This window comes from Hevea brasiliensis, chromosome 16 (genome assembly GCF_030052815.1).
Source record: "Hevea brasiliensis isolate MT/VB/25A 57/8 chromosome 16, ASM3005281v1, whole genome shotgun sequence".
In the NCBI taxonomy this organism is placed as follows: Eukaryota; Viridiplantae; Streptophyta; class Magnoliopsida; order Malpighiales; family Euphorbiaceae; genus Hevea; species Hevea brasiliensis.
This window is the reverse complement of record NC_079508.1, coordinates 65,393,116-65,416,676: the sequence shown is the minus strand read 5'-3', so window position 1 is coordinate 65,416,676 and position 23,561 is coordinate 65,393,116. Positions and strand designations below refer to the sequence as shown.

The 23,561-nt window shown below is 33.3% G+C and overlaps 4 protein-coding genes and 1 long non-coding RNA gene across 8 annotated transcripts; 2 read left to right on the top strand and 3 right to left on the bottom strand.

Annotated features, from left to right (window-relative positions):
• Positions 1–612: 612 nt before the first annotated feature.
• Positions 613–7,072, top strand: LOC110640265 (granule-bound starch synthase 2, chloroplastic/amyloplastic). 2 transcript variants are annotated; one of them, XM_058138793.1, is made up of 9 exons: positions 614–1,299; positions 2,109–2,214; positions 2,296–2,658; positions 2,739–2,803; positions 3,146–3,223; positions 3,330–3,440; positions 4,251–4,295; positions 4,939–5,112; positions 5,783–7,072. In XM_058138793.1, exons 1-9 carry the CDS (start codon positions 1,024–1,026, stop codon positions 6,737–6,739), a joined length of 2,175 nt encoding a protein of 724 aa, XP_057994776.1. In that variant the 5' UTR covers positions 614–1,023; the 3' UTR covers positions 6,740–7,072. The 2 variants fall into 2 exon arrangements, with proteins under 2 accessions (XP_057994775.1, XP_057994776.1); XM_058138792.1 differs by having other exon boundaries at positions 613–1,299; positions 2,109–2,658.
• Positions 7,073–8,110: 1,038 nt separating this feature from the next.
• On the bottom strand, positions 8,111–15,042 carry LOC110640280 (defective in cullin neddylation protein AAR3). Of its 3 annotated transcripts, none has more exons than XM_058137476.1 (9): positions 14,749–15,042; positions 13,865–13,991; positions 11,780–11,828; positions 11,530–11,605; positions 11,314–11,396; positions 10,908–11,004; positions 10,097–10,142; positions 8,759–8,847; positions 8,111–8,645 (listed from the first exon to the last, which is right to left on the bottom strand). In XM_058137476.1, exons 1-9 carry the CDS (start codon positions 14,804–14,806, stop codon positions 8,311–8,313), a joined length of 960 nt encoding a protein of 319 aa, XP_057993459.1. In that variant the 5' UTR covers positions 14,807–15,042; the 3' UTR covers positions 8,111–8,310. The 3 variants fall into 3 exon arrangements, with proteins under 3 accessions (XP_057993459.1, XP_057993460.1, XP_057993458.1); XM_058137477.1 differs by having other exon boundaries at positions 10,908–10,995; positions 11,780–11,831; positions 14,749–15,041; XM_058137475.1 differs by having other exon boundaries at positions 11,780–11,831; positions 14,749–15,039.
• Positions 15,043–15,725: 683 nt separating this feature from the next.
• LOC110640273 (E3 ubiquitin-protein ligase MPSR1) lies at positions 15,726–16,565 on the top strand. The gene has a single exon (XM_021791511.2). The coding sequence runs from the start codon at positions 15,826–15,828 to the stop codon at positions 16,411–16,413; it is 588 nt and encodes a 195-aa protein (XP_021647203.2). The 5' UTR covers positions 15,726–15,825; the 3' UTR covers positions 16,414–16,565.
• A 2,061-nt stretch (positions 16,566–18,626) lies between these two features.
• Positions 18,627–21,450, bottom strand: LOC131174534 (uncharacterized). Its single transcript, XR_009144885.1, has 2 exons — positions 21,160–21,450; positions 18,627–18,867 (listed from the first exon to the last, which is right to left on the bottom strand). It is a non-coding gene; the product is annotated as an uncharacterized LOC131174534 (long non-coding RNA).
• LOC110640302 (uncharacterized protein At5g19025) lies at positions 20,099–21,163 on the bottom strand. The gene has a single exon (XM_058138157.1). The coding sequence runs from the start codon at positions 20,998–21,000 to the stop codon at positions 20,299–20,301; it is 702 nt and encodes a 233-aa protein (XP_057994140.1). The 5' UTR covers positions 21,001–21,163; the 3' UTR covers positions 20,099–20,298.
• Positions 21,451–23,561: the final 2,111 nt, after the last annotated feature.

The window sequence follows — 23,561 nt, the reverse complement described above, 5'->3', positions numbered from 1 at the left end:
CTTGTCTCTACTGAGCTTTTAAGGTAATATTGGCATTTAAAAAAATTAAAAAAAAAAACTCCATTGGGATTTTTTTTTTTTTGGGAGAAAGCATACCTGATGGGCTTTTACTATTTAAAAGAGGTAGATTATGAAAAGTTATATCACTTTTCTAAGTACCAAAACCTACTTTATGCAAACACGTCTAAGCCCTGCTAATAGTTTACTCATACATTAATAAACAACTTTACAGAATTTTTTTTATTTTTTCTTTCCTGCAATCATGCGTGAAGGCCACGAGATTTTTCTTAGCCGAAAGCATGTGCCACTTGAAGCTTTTACAATATAGAAATCCCACCGCAAAATACTTCCAATTGCAACACCTATCAATTTCATTTAACAGCTTGTGCTTCATGAGGAGCCTCCACGTTTTAAAATTCCAGGGAAAATGACGTTTGAAAATTGATAGGGTGATTAACGTTCCAATTTTCCTTCCAAGGATCTTTTTTGTCGTGATCATTGATATTTTGAAGAAGCTAGTGCCAGTGGCACAGGCATCTTGAGGAAGCCCAGGTCCACTGAGGCCCACTTTTTTTTCGCCCCGTTAGAACGCTGAACCAGATTGAATATGTGATTAGTTGATACAAATCCAAAATTGAATCTATCTGATATCTCCAGCAACTTTCATTTCTGCTCTCGAATTCTCAGCGAATTTGAACCTCACACATCCCCTCTATGATTTGCTGTCTTGCGGGTCCCATCTCAACAACCCTCCACTTCCAGAATGATTTTCCTGCTCATCTGTCCATGTTTTGAACCAAATTTTCGCTTTCAATCTCATTACATTTCTCTTGCACACCCTATAATTGCCTAATTACTATCGACTCAAATCTCCTTCAATCACCATTTTCGAAATTGGGTTTGTTCATCTCGCCTTTTCCTGCACTGGGTCAGTACTGTTTTGCACTAGAAATCCCAGTTTGATGAACCTTTTAAAAGCCGTTAGGTCTGTTGCATTTTTGAGGCAATTTATCAAGCACTAAAATGGCGTCTATAGGTTCAGTTCGTTTTATTATCGAAACCAAAACAGAAAGTTCTGTCTTTCTCCATGGCAAAAACCAACAGCGATCCAGATTTCCCGTTTTCGCATATAGACCAAAAAATGCTTTTAATTTTGCTGTTTCGTTATCTTTGAGGTTCAAGCCTGTAAGAGCTACCGGTAAGGAAGATATTAGTGGTGATGGGTCAGAGGATACACTTCAAGCCACCATTGAAAAAAGCAAGAAAGTTCTTGCCATACAAAGAGACCTACTTCGGCAGGTGATGTACTGGCCGCTGTTATTTTTTCCCGTCCTAAATTTGGAGTTTCTGATGCAAATTCTGACATTTCTGTCGTTACTAGATTTTGAATTTAGATGATAATATTTATTGGTTTTTGTGGTATTTTGTGTTACTCGTCCAAGGTGAACTTTCTGAGAGTGTTGGAAATTGAATATGATTTCCCGTAAAAGAGAATTACGAAGCTGATTCTCATTCCTTGAAAAAGCCATCTAATTGATGAATAAAGGATATATGCTCTCCTTCAACTGTGTAAAACTTTGTTATAATTGTGATCTTTCTTGTGTATAGAGTTATAGAAATTCAAAAATAAATCTATCATTTGAGTCGTAGAGAATTTAAAAAATTTCTCTTCTGATTCATTTCATGCCGTTTAACTTCTTGTGCCCTTTATTTATGTCTATGCTTATAATTAACATTTATAAGGGAAGACTAAACTTTGGTTGGTTATGATGTATTGGGTCTTAAATGTTCTATGTATGTGGCATATTACCTATGGATTATTGTGACCTATTATCCTCGGATAATTGTTCCTTTATCTTCTCTTATTCTCTTCCATTAGCATCGATGCTTGATAAGAATTTGATGATATAAGCTTGATAACAATTTTGTGTTATATCAAATTAAATCTTCCCCTTACTATTGTAAATGTCAATATGATGGAGATTCTGAATTATATTATCTTCTTTTTTTACCAAATAAGTCTTTCTAAAGGTCAAAATCACTGTCATCTCGTTAGTTCCTACTTCTCAAATTTAAATACCATTACTGAAACATTTATCCTTTTGCAGATTGCTGAACGAAGGAAATTGGTTTCTTCCATACAAAGTAGTGTTGGTGACCATGAAGTAGACAGAACTTCTCATGAACAGAGGGAGAACTCTTTGCCAAATTCAGGTAATACTTCAACTATAGATGTGAATATGCTTGAACAACAAAATGGCGCCGTTCTTCCGAGTAGTGTCCATGCAACTGCAGATGAGGTACCAGAAACTTCATCTTCAGCTATTAGTGGAGGTCATGCTAAAGTTGAAAAGGAACTTGAACAAAATGTATCTCCTACAACAGCTTCCTTTGTTAAGAATTCAACCAAACTCTTAAAAGAGATGAATTCAGAAAAAGTTTGGTCAGATGAGATGCCATCTTTTCTTTCAAGCACCTCAGAAATTTCCACTATAAATGATGAAAATAATGGAGGTTCAAATGAATCAACTTCACCTAAGGTTGACAATGTTGAAAGCGATTCTATGACTGAAGACACAAAACCACCTCCTTTGGCTGGGGCCAATGTCATGAATGTTATTTTGGTAGCTGCAGAATGTGCTCCATGGTCCAAAACAGGTATTGCGTCTTTAAGTGATGTATGTTAAATTGTGCCCTTTCCTGTATGATTCAGAATGATATAACTTGAGTTATCTCAGGTGGCCTTGGAGACGTTGCTGGGTCTTTACCAAAGGCTTTGGCTCGGCGTGGACATCGGGTTATGGTAATGCAGTTATCCTTCTTTTATAAAATTGATTATAAAATTGACCTAAACATGAGGATTCCGTGATAAATCAACTAATTGTTTCATCAGCATGTCTTCCATATAGAGTTTGAGGCTTGCATTCAGCAAGTCTTGTCATGAGATATTCGGTAGTTTGATTACATTACTAATGCTACAATAAAACCCAGGAGTTTTTTTTGGTTACTGTTTCGGTCTAGTCTTCATATACTTGGCAGTTTGATGTATGTTATGCTATCAACAATCCACAGTTTTCTTTAGGTCAGAAGCAAAAAATGGTATTGTACCTTCTGCATTTTGATTCCTAATTATTTTCTCCTTTAGGTTGTGGCACCTCGGTATGGTAACTATGCTGAACCTCTGGATACTGGAGTTCGAAAGAGGTATAAGGTGGATGGTCAGGTGTGCAACAGCTACAGCATTTAGCTATAACTAACTCCAATCATAATGTTTGGATTATATGAGTTTTATTTCATAGCAATCATGAAATAATATATTTACTTTTCAGGATTTTGAAGTATCATACTTCCAAGCGTTCATTGATGGGGTTGATTTTGTATTCATTGAGAGTCCTATCTTTCGCCACATAGAGAATAATATATATGGAGGAAACAGATTGGTAATATAACTTTCCTTCTCAGCTTAAACCAAATGGTTGCACATTCAAACTTCTTTTCCATATTTTATCAATAAATCACTATAACCTGTGCCACTTACAACTTTAGATCTCTTCTTTATCTTGAGTTCTTTAGGAGTTGAATGTTAATGACTTGCTGGAAAAAAGAGGCCCCATAAGGCTTTATCTCTTGATTGGTGTATCATTTGTCGAAAGAATAGTATCATTCACATTTGTTGAAAGAATAGTATCATTCACATTTGCTTTGACATTGTGACGTCACTTTCGTTATCTAGAGCCATTTATTTGGGCCTGAGTGGATTTGGATTGGTCTAGACACCTTGGAGTTGTTGAATTGAAATGGAGAGGATTTGGTAATAGAAAGAATGCCAAAGTCGATTGGATTTTTTTTTTTTTTTAGAGTATTTGAATGGAGAGAAATGCCCACAGTTTTTACTGGCCTGACCTTTGCTTGCAGTTTGTTATGGGACAAGGTGTTTTTCCTGGGTTCTTTGTGGGCTTCTGCTTCTGGGAATTTTAGAGCATTTTTAAGTACTACTCAGTACAATTAGAGGGTACTACTTAATTAGTTGTTAGCTTTCTTTATTTATTGCTAAGTTTAGGAGGTACCATAACCTCCAATTTGAAACGCTTGTTTTGTTTTTATCTCCTTAATAATATTTCTTTTTCTTTCAAAAAATTTTGAGTATATTGATTTTTATCATGTGATTAGCATTTAAACTTCTTGATTTATTTTGATCAGCTAATCATTGTAAAACTGAAGACTGCCATCTCCTCGGTTTAATGGTGCAGGATATATTGAAGAGGATGGTGTTATTTTGCAAAGCTGCTGTTGAGGTACATTTTTTATGACAGGCCTGAAAGCATTATTAAAAGTTGACTTGAGTGCCTATTTAAGCAATGTCGATGCGAATTCGGATTTCATAAGTTTTGGCAATATTAATCTTTGTGTCTTGGCATGTAGCTCAAACCAGGGAATAAAACTGACATGTTAAAGGTAGTGGTAAGCCAGAGCTATATGCAATGTAATCGACATACTGAAATTGTGTTATATTTGGCAACAGGGGGCTTCTGACCTGTGGTAAATTTCTGTGGTGTGTCTTACAAAATGATTGTGTTCAAAACAAATGATTGGAATAGCAGGGTTATAATATATATATATATATATATATATATATATATATATATATATATATATATATATATATAAAACACTGTTACAATGATCCATACTATCTTTTTATTCCAGAACAAAGATTCCTTAATACATATATCATGATGTAGATAGTTGCTGACAAAGAAATATCTGGCTGTGGTATTCATGGTAAAAATAATAAATTGAAGCATTTTACTTTCAAAAGCACAGATGATATTATATGATTGTCCTTGTCAACATCTAAGACAGTTTTGAGGTTGTTTGCTGGTTGTAACCTGTGTCACTATATCTCTGCAAATTCATAAAGTAACTTTTGATTTCTAGGTTCCATGGCATGTCCCATGTGGTGGAGTCTGCTATGGGGATGGAAATTTGGCTTTCATTGCAAATGATTGGCATACAGCACTGGTGCCAGTGTATCTGAAGGCATATTATCGAGACAATGGTGTAATGCGATATGCAAGATCTGTTTTCGTAATTCATAACATTGCTTACCAGGTTTGTTCTCTGTTCAATATACTCCAATAGTAATGTGTTCATAAATAAGGCACTGATATTACCTGAACTATTTCTTTCATGTCTGGTTGAAACAATTTTTTAATAGTGCCTTAATAACTGAAGGGGAAATGTGCTTAACTGAGTTTTGTTTTGTCAACGGGCATTATCTAAGAAGTTTTTCTATTCATGCTAAATTTGCACTTTATTGCTAGTTGGCTTCCCTTACACAATACGTCCTGGAGACAAGAATCGTCATGTGTTTGGGGAGCTGCAAATCATACCTAGCTAGTCAATAAAGCAGCAAGACCTAAAAAAATGTTGGACAAAATTTTCAGGATTGTACTGAAGAACAATTTTCAAAATAAAATAGAGTTTTTGATATTAGAGTCAATCTTCTTCATCTAATTGCACTTAAGATCATGAATGTATCCTTCAATAATAATGTAGAAAAGCAACATATTGATAAAGGCCTTGATTATTCAAATTTTCTAATCAGTTCTTGTACAGGTTTCACTTATTTGTGAAATTTTGTTGAGTATCTGATCGTAGACCTGACATCATGAGCAATTCTTTGAACTTTGAATTCATTGATATATTACCCAGGTCCCCTTATCATACAGATCGAAACATTTGCTAGTTTTGAACTTTGAACATTTTGTCTTGTATCTAGGGTCGGGGTCCTGTCGACGATTTCTCTTATATGGATCTACCAGAACACTACATTGATCTCTTCAAACTGTATGACCCTGTTGGTGGTGACCACTTCAATATCTTTGCAGCTGGTCTTAAGACAGCAGATCGTGTGGTTACTGTTAGTCATGGATATGCCTGGGAGCTTAAAACATCCGAAGGTGGTTGGGGTCTGCACAACATCATAAGTGAGAATGACTGGAAATTGAGGGGCATTGTTAATGGGATTGATGCAAAAGAATGGAACCCACTGTTTGATATTCACCTGACATCAGATGGTTATACTAATTACTCCCTGGAAACACTTGATACTGGCAAGCCTCAGTGCAAAGCAGCCTTACAGAAGGAGCTTGGTTTGCCCATACGTCCAGATGTCCCTGTTATTGGGTTCATTGGAAGGTTGGATCACCAGAAGGGTGTTGATCTCATAGCTGAGGCGGTTCCCTGGATGATGGGTCAAGATGTGCAACTGGTCATGTTGGGTAGTGGTAGACAAGACTTGGAAGATATGCTTAGAAAATTTGAAAGCCAACATACTGGCAAAGTAAGGGGATGGGTTGGTTTTTCTGTGAAGACGGCTCACAGGATAACAGCCGGTGCAGATATTTTGCTCATGCCATCAAGATTCGAACCGTGTGGGCTAAACCAGTTATATGCTATGACCTATGGTACAGTTCCTGTTGTACATGCTGTTGGTGGACTGAGAGATACAGTGCAACCTTTTGATCCATTTAATGAGTCAGGGCTTGGGTGGACGTTTGATAGTGCTGAATCAAATAAATTGATAAATGCATTAGGGAATTGCTTGCTCACTTACCGACAGTACAAGAAGAGCTGGGAAGGACTGCAGAGAAGAGGGATGACTCAAGACCTCAGCTGGGACCATGCTGCTGAGAAATATGAGGAGATTCTTGTTGCAGCCAAGTATCAGTGGTGAGCGTGAGTGCTTTTCCACGTAGTCTGAGATCCAATTGACCCAAATGCTATTGGGGAGTGGACCATTATTTCTGGAAGAATATGGTTGAGAGATGTTCTTCAACAGGTTGGTATCTGATGGTAGGAAGGGTCTATCATTTGAATTGCTAGAATAAGCAGGCCAGGTGACCTTTTATGGTCTGCTATATAGCTCATATGTAATCAACTTAGAATCAGACTTCAGGAGTTGTAATCCTTTCTGGTTTTGTCAAACATCGGCAGAGCATGGTTTTGGTTGTGGTGGCCTCCTTGTGGTTTATATTATCTGAAACCTGGTATCTTTTTACCCCTTAAACCTTGGAATTGTAGGTAAAAAGGTAATTCACTAGGCATTGAATAAGACAGTGGTGGATCCCCAATATCATTTAAAGGAATTCTGATCGATTTAATTGAGTAACGTGCTCTTTATTTTGAATTATAAATGGGATAATTAAGTGAATTAGACAATTCAAGTTATTTTATTTCTGGAAAACAAGTTTTTTACTCATCCTTTAAAGAGTTAAAAGAGCTTTAATTTAAAATGCCGTTGTAGCTCAAATGTGAACAAAAAAGGATATCGGTATGAAGTCCTAAACCCGTAGAGAATAATTTTACGTTTTTCATTTTTTATGAGAATTTTTATTTTTTATACAAAGGAAAAACGTGAAAATGTGTTCTCTCATTAATAGAAAATAATTTTTTTAATTTAAAAAATTTTAAAAAAAAAATTATTCATAAAATTATTATAAAATTTATTTTATTTTAAGATTTTCACATATGTTATTATTTTTTTATAATAATATGATTATTTTTTATTATTATAAATAAATATTTTTTTAAATAATAATTTCATTTCAATTGTGAAAAGTTAGAAGTTTTCATTTAATAAACAAAATCTCTGTTATAAAGGATTTTTTTAAATGAAAATTTCGAAAATTAATTTAAAATTTTAATTATTTTTTTAAAAAAATTATTTTTTTCAGCTATATTTATATAAACATGAAATTCGTTTATTTTCTTAGAAAATTTTTTCAAAAGATTTACTTAAATTTTTGACAATTGAACAGCCCAGCAATTTGCGCATGGTGGTACCGGTTGCTGATGTATAGGGAGCTAGGACAGTTGTCTGTTTCAGCCCAGTTAGTCCCATTCTTGGTCTTTATCGTAATTAACGTGATTTGCCAAAACGTGTACATTTTCCACGAATATTTTATTCTTGTGTAGTAATTGTTAGGACACGTGTAACAATCCAATTGCCTGTGGGCCAACTGGCTGCACCTTACAACTTCTCGCCATACCTCACCTCGTATATCGTAAACAGACTGAAACAAAACACATGCTCATTTGCAAAGGGTTAGAGAAATCAAACAAATCTAATCACCCTTTTAGTGATTTCTTAACACTCAAAAGGAGTACTGATGTAACATTCAATCAATAAGAATTCACCACCACTGTTTCAGAATCCAAAAAAAAAAAAAATAACGTCCCACACAACACGCAGAAAATGTGGGTATACATACATGAATATTAACCCCAAGTCACACATTTTTTTTTCTATATATATGAAACTCTCCTTTCCCGATCAAGTTGCAAATAGGAACGAGTTGAGAACAGTCCTGCAAAGCCTCTAGACAAGCAACCTTCAACTGCACAGACAGATTTGGACGACCCCATTGGACTATTCTGATTAATGATTTCCATGCAGTCACCGGCTGAATTACCTGGTGGATTATCCTCCCAGTTCAACGTTTTTTTAGATATCAACTTGTTTCTTTTTGAATTCGACTTAAGATTCAGGTTGTTATAACCTTGGAACAGAAAATCTGAGGACTCCACTCCATTTTGAAGGCTAGGCCACTTCCGCTTCAGACCAGGAATGACTTTCAATCCTGCAACAGAAATCAATGGTCATGGCTACTCTGTTGCATAAAAAGTTGAAAAATCCTTCCAGTAGTTGACAAGGAAAAAATGGAACTGAAATTAAGCTTCTTTTAAGTAATACCAGGAAGAGGGTCTTCAAATATACATGACTGAGACTCTGAATCACCGCAGTTGCAGAAAAGGTTGGGATCTTTATTGGATCCTGATACCCTGCAAAGCCGAAATTGATTGTGTGATTAGTTTGAAAAATAATTTAAAACAGAAAGGTGAGGAGAACCAAATAGTAGTTACAATTTTCAACATCTAGGAGTTTCGCTTGTTTGTGTTGCTCACTGCTGGGATGGTGCTTGAAAATTAGTACTGTTCTCTCAACAAATCAGATTGACTTAAATATGCAGGCCCCAAGATGTCCATCTTAGTCCAGGCCAAATTCATCCAAGAATTTTCAAGAAACATGCGCAAAGATGGAATTTTTGTCCTACCCCCTCCATTACTATTCATGGAGCACTCAACTAATAGCAAACTAGAAAATCAAAGCCACATCTTACCAATGACTAATTTAAACTGAAGTTAGCCCTCCCTTAACAATTCCCACTTGTAACATGACAATGCTGAACTCCATGTGCAGCCATAGCATGTAAGCTCTTGTCTTTCATAATGCATATTGCACAATGTAAATTAAAATGACAATGAATTTATTATCACACAACTAACATGAGCTCATATAGCCCCTAAAATTGAAAGAATGTACATGGATTCCTTTCCTTCACCACTTTGATCTCAACATTAACAACCCTGACCTCCGAACAAATGCTGCCTAATTCCTATAAGATCAAGTGACAGTTTCCCATTCCCAAGTACGAAGCTACTAGTCACCAAATGCTGGATAGAAAGAAAACATCAAGTATAAGATTAAGTGACGTTTTCCCATTACCAAGTACTAAACTAACAATCAGCAAATTATAAATAGAGAGAAAAATCAAGGACCATGAGCAAAACAGTTGCCAAATTAGTTTGCTCAGATATTGATCAACTGTAAGTTTTTGAGGAGAATAATCAAACTGTTATACATAAAAATAATGGTTAGAACAGCAAGAACCTCCAATTCTCTGGCAACATTCTTGACTATAGTGGGCATCTGATAACCAATAACATGAAATTGATAAACTATTACATGATCATCTTTTAAGGAACAAAATTCATTCCGTGGATTATAAATTGATATTTGCTAGTATAAATAGTTCGTGGAATTTTCCTTTATACTATGAATTATTAAACATTAGTATATATTTTTAAGAAATAATAACACTGTTAATTTACATCATTTAAAATAATTAGTTTTTGGTAGAAATATAAACATTAAACAAAATCGTAATCAATCGGACAATCAGCAGTCATAACACATTAAGAGATATCAGGATCAGTGAAATATTACTGATGGTTATAATAGAAATCAGACCTGTACATATGCTCAACAAAGTCATCTATTAGGACAGGCCAAGCTCCTGTAAATAGGTAGAATAAGAATGCGCATTACAACATTTTTTTTTTTATCAAGGAGAAACAATTTTTTAATATTTAATGGAAAACACAATGAACTAATGCAAACTCTTTAAAAACAACTGTTCACATGTGTGTGACAGACTATACAGGCTTAAACCTAACATGTCATAGATGGAACTTATCCTCATTTACCACAAAAAAAAAAAGAACTCCTAGAATGTCAGATGCATTCATCATTCTATGATCCAGCACAACATGTCAATCAAAGGAATAAAAAAATAAAATGAAAACATATAGAACAAACAGGAAAATGTTATTTAGTTCATGAACTTTAAGAAACAAAATGACCATGAAGTAGATGCTCATACAAAAAATCAAGGCATATTATTATTGCACAAAGCAATACCTAGTAACCAAAGATATATAGGACTAGTGTGGATTCCATTCACAATTCATTTCAATAAAGTTTGCACTTTGTCCATATACTGCATTTCTTCTTTCACGCCAATAATAGAACATCGAGGATTCAATGCTTCACAAAAAGAACATGCGCAGATGATGACAGCTGAAAAGTGAACACAATTTTGATAAAACAAATAATTCAACATCACCAACAAAAGTATTTCCAGCAAAATAAAAAGCTGATCAAGCATAGACATTTATATAAATTAAAGGCATCTAACATCAATAAAAGGATAAATGATCCATCAAAATATAGCCTACATAAAGATAGCTAAACTATAAATTGAAATTTGAAGATATTATACCTTCAGGATCGTAACCTTCAAGATTTTCATGCACACATCGGCTAAAAGCTAAAACTTGCTGCCATGTATCCTCAGAAATATTATGTCTCTGATTTTCCTAAAAGTTTTCTGATAGATTAGTTGCCCCAAAAGAAATGTGAAAAACAACAAGGAAACCAGGTTAAATAAAAAAAAAAAATAGTAGAGGATACTTTTTTACAGCCATCATCAACTCATGCTAACCAAAGAGGCAACCACATCCAATTTATATAGTTAAGCAGACAGAATGGAAAGCAAATGACAATATTTTAAAAGGTACCTATCCATCAAGATAAAGCTTAAAATAGTCAAATAAAAAAAATCAAACACAAGAATCAAAGACAGAAAGCATGTAAAAAAGAGAATCTAAAAATTTGGTGACTGGTACCTCAACAAAGTTGCACCATTGGTTCAGCAATCGGAACCTCCCAGCTAAAACTAGTCTCCAAGCAGTAACTGCCTTGCTTACAGCTGCAAAACAGTCCATGAAAATAAAAGACAGTCAACAATCTAAAAGATTATTCATAAGCCATTTATCAAAATTCAGATAAACAACGTGCAGCTCATACATCCTGCAGAAATCACAGAGAAAAAGAAAACTTACTGATATTCTTTTGACCATTTTCGCGGAACACGAAGAACACAAAATCATAGAAGCGTGAGAACTCAGAGAAATCCACCTAACGGAAAAAGTGGGGGCGGGGAAAAAAGAAAGAAGCATGTGTAAATGAAAATACACAATCACAATCAAATTTTGATTATTTAAAAAAAAAAAAAAGAGGGAGAATGGCAGTGGGTGGTGAACAGTATCATTAAGCAGATAGCATAAGAACTTCAAATAAATGAGAACTCACCATAAATTCTAGCTTTGACATGAGCTTTGCAAGTTCATCAACAATCGAACTACTGTCAAGAGAAATGCCAGAAATCCTTTCAAGAAATTTGAAAAGATAAAAATAAAGGATCTACACAGCCCCACAAGTTTGAGACTGATGCTTAGTTCAGTCAATGAATTTGATATCAAGATAGCATTTGGTACCAGAAAGGAATATTTTATAATGATATATTGATATACAGCATTTGTGATATTGGTTTGGGACCAATAGCATTTGAAGCAGGTCAGGACTGGACAAGATCCCAAAAATTGGCAAGGATGACTTGGACTATTCAACTTCAGCATAATGCTAAGGTTGATTGGTTCCCAACATCAAAAAGGATTCTGTCCAAGACAACAGGCAAACCTGCCATCACTTAAGAGCCACTACGCATTTTTTAGCACTTACCACAATAATTTTACCAGATAGAAAACGTATCAAGATAGGCAAGAAAAAACATGAAAAAAACTAAGAAATAAGATGGTTCAATTCAGTAGTTGAGTTTTTTTCTGTTTACTGAAAAAGAATAATACTGTATATGGTCAACTGCCCCAGCCACATGCTGCTTATGATGAATACTGTCAATACACCAAGAGTATTATCTGTCCCTCAGCATAACTCATTCAGTTTTTTTAATTTGCCTCCAGTATCCATAATCCATATACAGATCCCTTCATTGATTTTACATCAACATACAGATATCATCTAGCATGCAGTTCAGAGATGGTGATTAATAGTTAGTCTGCACCATGAAGATACAATTGTCATTCAGAACTATTAAAACTCCAAAATCAAGATTATCCTAGATTTCAAAAGCAGATACCCTCATGTTATGATCAATTGAAAATATACAACAGAAAATGGTCCATGTACAAGTACAAACTGTTTCTTCCAATCCATTGCATAAAAGAATTCATTGAACAAATCAACAAATACTTTCCAAAACTGCTTAAACCCTACAACAGCACCATCCTCCGACCTCCACTCCCTTGGGGAGAGGAGGCACTTGACAAAGGAACTATTTCCCACTAGCTAACTATCAACAACAACCGTCTAAATTCTCCTATAACTAAAATACAGGCAAAAAGACTTTTTAAGCCACTAACAATTACTCTTAGAATCAAATAAACTCTTGTCAATTTAGTTAATCTATTTAAGCCCCTGATAATTACTCTTAGAGTAAAAAAAAAAAAAAAAGCCCTTGTCAATTTAGTTGATCCATTTAAACCCTCACAATTACTACTAGAATCAAATAAGGCATTTTCAATTTAGTTGATCCATTTAAGCTCCTGACAAATATTCTTAGAGTCAAAACACTGAAAACTTGAGTCAAAGAGGCCTAATCTCTATCACATGACTTACACGTGATGGATGGACGTTTAGTTGACATCCATTTTTGTTAGTAGCTTAAGAGCTAAACTTTTTACTGCTTTCTCACTCCGTCTCTCTGCAACTTAATTCCATCAATAAAAGACAAATAATTGAAAATATGGGTGTTGTGCATTTTTATTGCTATTTAGCATACCCAGTGCTGAATTCAATGCTTTTCGGCATGACTCGTGCTAGATGTAGAATAAGAGTTTCAGGCGTTGCATCACCAGTGACACTAGGCATGCTAGATTTACGTTTACCAGAGCACTCACAATGTCAAGTGCAAGCTTGTAAAAAGCAAATTTTCGATTCATAGGACTTTAATTGGATCAATTAAATTAACAATGACTTATTTGACTCTAAGAATAATTATCAAGGGCTTATTTGACTTTCAGAGTAATTGTCAGGGGCTTAAAGGCTTTTTGCCTAAAATAAATTTTCTTGCTTTAAGATCTTATACCAATAGAATTCTCAAACTCTATTATAACCATCATTAACTGTAAGAAGCCCTAACCTACCAGAACCCAAGTCATCTTGATCTAGTCAAGATAGCAACAAAGATACTCATGCAAGGCTGTGTGCATCAACTAAAGATCAAGTTGTTTTGGGCACATTACTATTAAAAGTCACTCCAAAGGCATCCCAAATTCAGTTAATTTGAACTTGCACACATAGCTTACTAGAAATTAATACCTTGCATGCACTCTCAATTCTACAAATTTTAAAAGCTGAGCCAACGCATCCCTTGAGGATTTGCCCCGCTGTGTATCATTGTCCTGCTCATTTCTTTCTCCCTCATATGCTTTTCCTGATCTAATGACTGCAAACCAAATCAGGAGCCAACTAAGTAAAACTGTCAATAGCAATAAATCAATTCGGAAATGAAATGAAATGCAAAGATGCACTCACAAAACAGACCTGATGTTGCAACCCCACCCAACTCCCAACAACAAAAATAAAAGTGTCAAATACTAATAAAGATTATCCATTATCCCCTACTAGTATAAATGACAAGGCAAAAGAAATATCACTATTGCATGCCAAGCTCGGAACTTCATTATTTTATTTTCACATCAATGTAAATCAATCAAAACCCACTGCTTATATTATTTTTAAAACAGTTGTGCAAAATTTTAAAAATTAGTGAGAAACACAACATACTTCGTCTATCATTTCCAAATAAAACCCGTAAACATAGCAACAAAAGAAAGCCTTAACCTTCCTTTTAATTATGAAACACCCAAAAAAATCAAAACAAAAAGTTAAAGTATGTTAGATTCTCTCATTATTCACATAATGACAACTAAATTAATCAAAACAATCATGCCTTGCATAACCGGTAACCCATCAGAGAAAATATTATTTTTCATGTCTTCTTGAATCTTAAATAACAAAATTCAGTATCAAAGCTACAAAAACATAACAAAAAAAAAAAATCACTCTTGATTTCAACTAAAGTCTCAAGAACTCAAGCTCATGTTGAAAAAGCAAGAAATGGTCTGAAAAAAAATCAAGAAATAAACTTTTATCGTATAAATGTAAAATCGATGAGGAATCAGCGAAGTGAGTGAAGTTACCGCAGTAACGCTGGTAAATCTCGAAGATGTCAACCCGATTCGAATCCGGCAAATCCATTGGGAGCTGAAGGCAGAGCCAAAGCAGAGCTGATGGGTATGAACAAAACCCTAGAAGTAGAAGCTCAAAAACTCAAAAGAAAAGCCATGAACAGGGATAGAAGGGTCTCTCTTTATCTGGGCGTCTGCTTGTCTGCCTCTGTGTGTTATTTGCGTGTCAATGTCCTACACTTCCCATTTCCCATATTACGCGTTGGGTTGAGCCGGATCTAATCCCCCTTGGTTTAGGAATATTACTGCTTTTCTTTTTTTAATTGTATTTAATTTCGCAAATAGCATGAAAAAAAAATAATAATGTTATGTTATAGAACTTTTTAAAATGTTTTATTTTCAATAATCCCTTTAAAATTCTTTTTTTATATAAAAAACTTTATTTTTCACCTGTTTGAAAATTTATTTTATAAAATTATAAAATTATAAAATTAATAAATATTTTGACATTTTATCTTTTAAATAAAATTAAATATTCATTTATTAAGTATTTCATTCTCATAAATAAAATTAATATTTATTAAAAATATTTTACTATGCAATAGAAAAAAATAAAAGACTATTATTAATGCCTTGGTAATATGCAATTTGAATTGAAAATATTGCTTTAAAAATAAGCAAGTGTATTGCCCACTATTGTCAAGTATTGGGCAAAATGCCTATTATTTACTTAAAAACAAAAATTAAGAAAATTTGTTAAATAAGTTTACTCTTTAAAATTTTTTTTTTAGGTGTGAAACTTAATAAATTTAAAATTTTTATTGGTAAAATAATAAACGTAAATTTAATATTATTTTCTGGCAGCAAAAGTTGGGCCCCAGCCAGCTGCCAAAAAACACGGTGTCTTGTGATTGGTGAATGGATATTCCTAGAATGACGTGGCAAAGGCAAAGCTAAATTTCCAGTCTCCACTGGGAAAACCAAAACGCGATTGCCTCAGCAAATTCCAAGGCCCGCCGACTCTGTCCTATTATATAAACTCTCTGTCTCCTCCACAAGAAAAAACTTCTTCTCGATCAAGCTTTAGCCATGGATAGTAGCGAATCAAGCATAGGCGAAATCTTTGCCAGAGTGGACCATCTGCCGTTGTTAATCATCGGTCTACAAGCGGCTGAGCAACGACAACCGCCTTCACAAACAAACCAAGAAGTCGTTGTCCTTAACGCCGCCACCCAATCCCTTTCCTTCATCCATGTTCCTGCCGCCGCCGTCTCCGACAAATCTGGACCTTTGCCTGCATCGAAGGCGTCCATTGATGCCATGCCCAGAATAACAGTAACGGAGGATTGCGTCAAGGACTGCGCTATTTGTTTAGACGAGATGAGCGTGGGCGGCGAGATTCGAGAGATGCCGTGTAAACATGGGTTTCACTCGGGTTGTATTGAGAAGTGGCTAGGGTTACATCGGTCGTGCCCCGTTTGTCGGTTCATGATGCCTACGGAAGATGATGGTACTGAGGATGATGGTGACGGTGGAAGTGAAGACGGGCGGCGCCAGAGGAGGAGGATTATTTCTTACAATATCGTCATTGTGGCTGATAGGTCGGTGTCATTGGATTCGGATCAGAGTTTGGATTCTGGGTCGGAAAATTCCGATTCTAGTGATGGACGCAGTTGACTGCTGGTTGACTAGGCAAAATTAGAGGGTTTTTTGTTAAAGTAAATTCTTTTTTTTTTTTTTAATATGCGTTCATTCATGATTGATTTTATTAAATGCAATGCAACAAAGCAATTAGGAATTTAATAGAATTTTTCTTTTATTCAAATTTATCATGATTTGTATCTTAATCCTTAAATTTATTAAATTTCATTAAAAATTTAAATCTAATTATTAAAAAATAAATAATAAGTAAAATCTCAATTATTCAATTTAAATTTAAGAGTAAAATTTATATAAATATGATAAATCATTTTTACATAAATATAAGAAAATTTTTATTTTTTAAATAAATATTATAAAATTGTTCATATCAATTAGTAAAGATTTCGAATTTTTTTATATATATTTGAACTAGTAAAGATTGGGATTTGGTGTATATGGCTTTTGGGATGGGGTTGGTTAAAAATCAAGTCCTACCATTGAAAGTTGGGCGTGAGGACGTGTTAGAATGCAAGTGGCATGTAGTGTAAGAAAAGTTTCATGAATCTATACAAAGCTAATTAAAATTTATTATCAATTATTTAAATTTATTTTAAATTTAATTATTATAATTTAAAAAAATTTAAATTTATTTAATTTTATATATTTTAATTAATATTTTATATAAAAAATTATTTTAATTAATAATTTATATTTTAAAATTTTAATAATTTTATAAAAAATTTAAATTAAAATATTTAAATTTTATTTTATATAAAATAAGATATATAAAAATTTATAAATATTATTATAAAAAAATATATATTTTCTATTTAATTAAATATTTATATAAACGAATTCTGGTAACGAATAACCAACATGTAAAACTCAAACCCTTCGTGAGTATTATTTTTTAAACTTAAATCTATCATAAACTCGATTATATAAAATTCAAACCTAACCTACCTTATTAGGATTTGATCAAATTTGATATATATAAAAACTCTGCTATCAATCCTTCTCCACCTAAAAGAGGAGTGATAGAGAAGGACCAAAATAAGAGAAACGAAGCAAAACGAAAGATGGCCTCTCACTTAGGCAAACATTGTGGCCATAACTCATAATGGGAAGGCTTCATTTTCTTTCATGTGTAAGAGTCTGTTGTTGGTTGGGAGGCCTATGAATATGATCCATCTATAATGTTCATCTGTTGTTGGCTGGGACGCCTATGAATATGATCCATCTATAATGTTCATAATAAATGTTTGACGGAACCTTCATCACTATCACTTGCAAAAGTTGGAAATTTGAACCCCTCAAATCTTTTACGTATGCGTTCATTTTCATGTTCTTAGGACTGCAAGCAGATGCCAGAAGGGACCATGAAGTGCTCTCATATGAGTTTTTTTATTTTTTTTTTCTAATAAAATTGAACTCAAACTCAAGACCTCATCTGCCTCTCATCATCTTCTGGGATTTCCATTCATTATTGACACCATCTACATCTAGAATGTTTTGATTCCTTCCAGAAGCCGGGCAAAAGAGAACTATTTTTAACTAATATTATTCTTAAATAATTGATTTGTGCTAAGAAATTAGCTTTGAAATTTGTCAATGTCTATAGGTTCTCAAGTTTGATTCCACTTTGTCTTCACTGCATTGATCAGGATTAGCAAGGGAACCCTTCAATGTCAAACGCGAGATTAAAAGAAAGTATTCAACTGCTTACAAAATTTTTAATCATCCTTTTCTCAATCAGCGTCACCAAATTCAATTCCACATAGGTTCCTGTTTGAATATGTGCCAATATGACCTAAACCAAAACAGTCTCAGGGAAGCAAAAAAGAAATGAACATGCTAGCAATTATAAGTTGTGGAACATACAGCCGGATTCAATTTCTCAGTCATCTATTCCGTAAATATTCAAAATTTCATTGGCTCTTAAGATGCATTTTCAATATTGGAATTAACAATCAATAAACAAGTTCTACGAAAAATGCCTAACAGAAATACAACCTCTAATTAGACACCTGATTCTCCACACTTCCCAAAGGTGGAGGTGGAAGTGACATGACATGGTTGAAAACATAATACAAAGCAAAACAATTGTTGATAGGTCTTTGAAAACAAAAATTAGATGAAGAATGACAGAACTAAAAGTTTTTGTCGCTTTAAAGCATTCTAACAGAAGGGTAATTTTGCCACAGTTTGCATAATCCCTAGCCCCTGCCCCTGCCCCTGGTTAATTGAAATGCAAAAATGGAGTTGTTAGCACTTAACCATCAAGCATGCTTTGTGAAACGTCCATCAGAAAGGAAATGTCACTAACTGATAAGTAATGGAAGATGATGAATCAGTGGAAAAGAGCTAGAAAACAAAATAGTCCATGTCCCACAAAATAATAACTCAAGTCACATAGAGCATATACAAAACATCTTGGTATGTGCACCACAACTCTTTTTCTGGATTCTGTTTGGCTTAGCCCTTCTGATTCTGTAAACAAAATTACTCTACTTTAAGTCCAGTAAATAAATCTAGATTTTCAGTTCAACTATATTTCAACTTGAAGGAAATCAGTAGGCAAGCATAAAAAATTTAATATTGGGAAAAGAAGCTAGAATTTTCAAATGAAAAATATCGGTACTAGACAAGTTATTTCCTTGACAACTATTAACAACATGCATTAATCATTCAACTCCACAGATGCATCATCAAATTGTGGTACATGTTTCCTGCTGAAGGAATCGGGGAATGGGGGAATTAAACAGTTTCCTTTGACATATGAGCAAGAAATTCAATCAAATGTATGAATGGTGAAAAGCTGTTGGTTTATAATATCAAAACAATTTTTGTTAACATCAAGTTTGACCTTGTGTCTCTTTTCGAACTAAACAACTAATTCTTTTACTATGAAGAACCTTTCTTGACTCTCATAATCAAAGCCAAGCAGATGCTCAGCACATTTTGGGAAAGAGCCAATCCGCAGATCCCACAGGACATTGTCTCCACTTCATTTGGGTATTATACAATATTACAATGTGCATCAAGGAGGCTAAGCATGTATCACAAACTAAATGATTTATTTTTCTCGTCAACACATGATCAAGACTCAGCACGGCCATTTGCAGACATATTCACTAAACTTACACAACCTAACTACCTGGAAATTGATGTCCCAAAGCCTTATTCCTCTTTTCAATCTTTCTTTTTCTATTTTCTATGTTATCTTTGTGATGACAAGTCCAAATGTATATCTTAGAGCCCACGTAAACGAAAATAGCTAAAATTCTACCTAGCATAGAATAAAATTGGCAGTAACAAATACTTTTACTGATGTATATGCTGCTACTTTAGTGAGTATAAGAGGAGCTTTATCTTTTATAATAACACTTAATCATGGACAAAAATCCATGAATTATAGTTACACAATCATCATCCAAAGCATGATAAGCAGTAGCATAATTGCTTAGACGAATAAATGAAAACCAAGAAGACCATCTCTCATTCAAATAAAAGTGATATGTTACGTATTTTCATTTTTCTTCTATCAGAGCTTAAGACCAATAGTAATTCATATTATTCAATACTTATTACTTTACCATTACCATATCATAATATCCTACAAAAGCAATTTGATAATCTGCAATTAATCAAAATAAAGAAAAAAAAAAGGACCCTAAGGTTGGCATCAAAAGAAACAATTATTAAATAACAGCAAATAAAGTTAATGAAAGAAAGGATTCTTATATTCTCCACTATAACAAAATGTATATATAACCCCTTACAACTTATTGCAATCAGCTTATTAGAGGACAAAGTAGCTCCTGAGAAGATGTATCAGAGAAGACTCTCCTCTCTTCCTTATGACTGAACTTCTGTATTGGTTATATATCCCTCCTATAAAATTAAGAAATATAATAAGTCCTACTTCTTGACCTTCTTCTGCTTCTTTGGTCCTGGAACTTCCAATCTTCCAACAGAGCATCCACATCTTGCTCGAAACACCAGGACTGCTCTTCCATTTGGTGGTGCCATCTTCTTCAGTTCAGCCTCCAATTCCCGATGGTGATCGCGAGGCAATTCAAATAGACCTCTTTTCGCCCCATCCTTCACCAAAGTACCATTTGAATTCTTCACACATTCCTCTGTCTCCAGCTGAATATCAAATTCAGCTGCCTTCCTTAGGCCCTTACAATTCGGATTCCCACATTTCCTCGTGGTGCATATGATTACTATCCATGCAGCTATTGCAGCACAAAAAGTACCAATCCCTATAGATGCATATATCATTGGATTTGTCATAACCTCCTCTTTGACCACATAATGAATGGCACCAACAAATTCAATCAAATAGAGGGTTACAAACTTGATATGAGGAAATAATAAGAACCCACAAGCACCAATAACAGCAATCAAGATCACAACATCAATAACAGCTGATCGAGATCGATCACAAACAGGGATGCTAGCACAATTTGAATGATTATTTGTTTTTCTACTCTTGTGCACATGATTACTGTGCCTTGTTTTTGGATGCAACTCATTAGAATTCACAGAATTTGCCATGAGCGTTGTTGATTGGTCGACCGACTTGCAGACCGAGATTGAGCTATGGAAATAGACCATTTCAAATTAAACCCAGAAAATTTGAATCAAACTCAATCTTCAAAACAAACCCACCGATCTTAAACAATCCAAATCACAAAAACAAATCAGACTCGCCAATCTAGAGCCAAAATCAGATCGACCCACCTCGTGAATAAAAAAAAAAAAAAAGGAAATTACCACAGATTTGCAGCAACAGCGGAGGAAATTATCACGTAAAATTCCATTAGAATTGAACTGAATCGGCAATAAAATAGCAAAGAATGGAGAGATCCTTGCTCTGTCAAATGGGTTAATGGCCGGCTAAGAAGGAGCCAAGCCAGGGAGGAAGCAGAGAAGACAAGATAAGAGTCATTTAACTCTCCGTTTATTGATATTTATCACAACCTGTTATAAAGCTTTTAGATTATGCAAATGGCCGATTAGCATAGATGAAGGGATTAGGGAGGGTCGCATACGCCAAACACCAAATTTAAAAGCTGCATTTGGATTTGGGAAGTTACGTGGGCTAACCTATATATGGGCTTAGACTAATTATGTGTCAATGATTTGGTGGGGCATACTGTGGGCTTGGCCCACTTTTTTCATTTTAAATATTTTCCCCACCCTTTTTTTTTTCTCCCAAACGAAGTGCCTATTTTCCGAATTATTTTGGGTCAGTTTTTAATAAAATAAATTTTAGTAATAATTTATTTAATGATAAAAAAAAATAATATTAACTCTTAAAATCTTAAGCGTCTGTTTGGGATGGAAATTAATAAAGTAATGGAGAGTATTTTATGGTTTTAAAAATCTTTGATTTGTGTTTGGCAATAGAGTGGAGTCAAACGACACGTCTCCAAATGGCCTTTCCATCAACTATTAACAAATTGATGTAAAGGCTACCTTTTTCAAAAAAAAAAAAAAATGTTATCATTTGCTTTAATTTGTAGTTATTAGACTTGTTAACCAAGTGGTTGAATTCCACTAATTTAAAATCAACTAACCCATTCTCTGTCATTTCTCTTCTCATTGTCAATATTTGAGTCACTTTCAAGTCCTCCAAGTAGAGTTAGCCGGTGGAAGTTGTGCATTTAACATGTAGATAGAAAGGCCACCTTCTTGTAAGAATGTTGTTGAGAATAAAAATATAAAATAAAATAGTAATTTATGAGTGGCTGTATAAACATCTATTAATAATGAACTAAAATATAATTTGGGCATCATTTTCTCTTAATTAATAATTAATGTATAGCCTATTAAAAAAATAACAATAACAATAGATTTCGATCTTATAGTCACTCTTTTTGAGAGAATTATACCATTCACTGTATTTTTTCGAGCAGATATAATAGTATTTTGTATCTATTAAAATAATTATATTTTTTTAATTATATCTTTTAGAACAGATATAACAGTTCACTTCGTATCTCTTAAAATAATTACATCTATTCACTTACAACTTTTTTTATGTGGGATAACTTTTTCTATCACTAATTATTTATAACATAGACTCTTTTCTAAATAAGAAGAATGAAAAATAAATCATCTTCTTGAAGCTTAAATATTTAAATTTGAATTTTAGCTCAAACCCTATAAGCAAAGATTAAACAAAAACAAAATTATGAACCTAATATTTGATTCAGTATTTGAAATTATGAATTTTCTTGAACACATACTTGAACAAGTCTTCATCTATATTCATGTATTTCATGTTCCTTTATGAATGTTTATCTAACCAATCAAAACTGTATTTTGAATCATCAATTAAGAGTTGAGCGGATCAGAATTAAAAATTACAATTTTTCAGAAAAAAAAAAAAGGAAAATCGATCCCATTATGAGCATTTTGCTTCAAAATCAACTGGCTTTGGGCAAACCGAAGGGCTGCATTGTCTCTATGGGCCGATGTGGATCAATTAATGTTAGAAAATTAGGGGTGGGTCAGGCAATGCGCTCGGCCCAATCGACTCTTTAAATGCTTTTTCTGATTTGTGAAAAAGAACACCATAAATTCTTAGCTTTGAATATTAATATAACCACACAAAAAAAAAAAAATATATATATATATATATATATATATATATATATATATATATATACTATTTTTTTTTTTCAAAATGTGTATTGCACGTTTTTTACAATCATTATATGTATATGTAATTTTAATATTTTATATAAAATTTTTATATAATAATAATAATAATAATAATAATTATTATTATTATTATTATTATTATTATTATATAATTTTTCATTTTTTTATGATTTATATGTTGTGTATGCACTTATAATTTTTAAATTAAGTCAATAAAAATGAAAGTAAATTAATAAAAATAAAAAACTTATAAGAGAAAATTTTATTATTGTAATATAATTTTATAATTAGTGTTTTACAAATATATAAAGTTAACTATTTATTATTTCATATATGTTAAATTTTTTCAATAATAAAGTTTTGAGTTTATCAAAATTAATTAGTTTTGATATTTTATAATTTTTACAAAATATATATAATTAGCATGAAAAAATTAAATTTTTTAATCATATTTAAGAATTTATATAAATATATAGTAAAATAAATTTAATTTAGTATAATTTCAT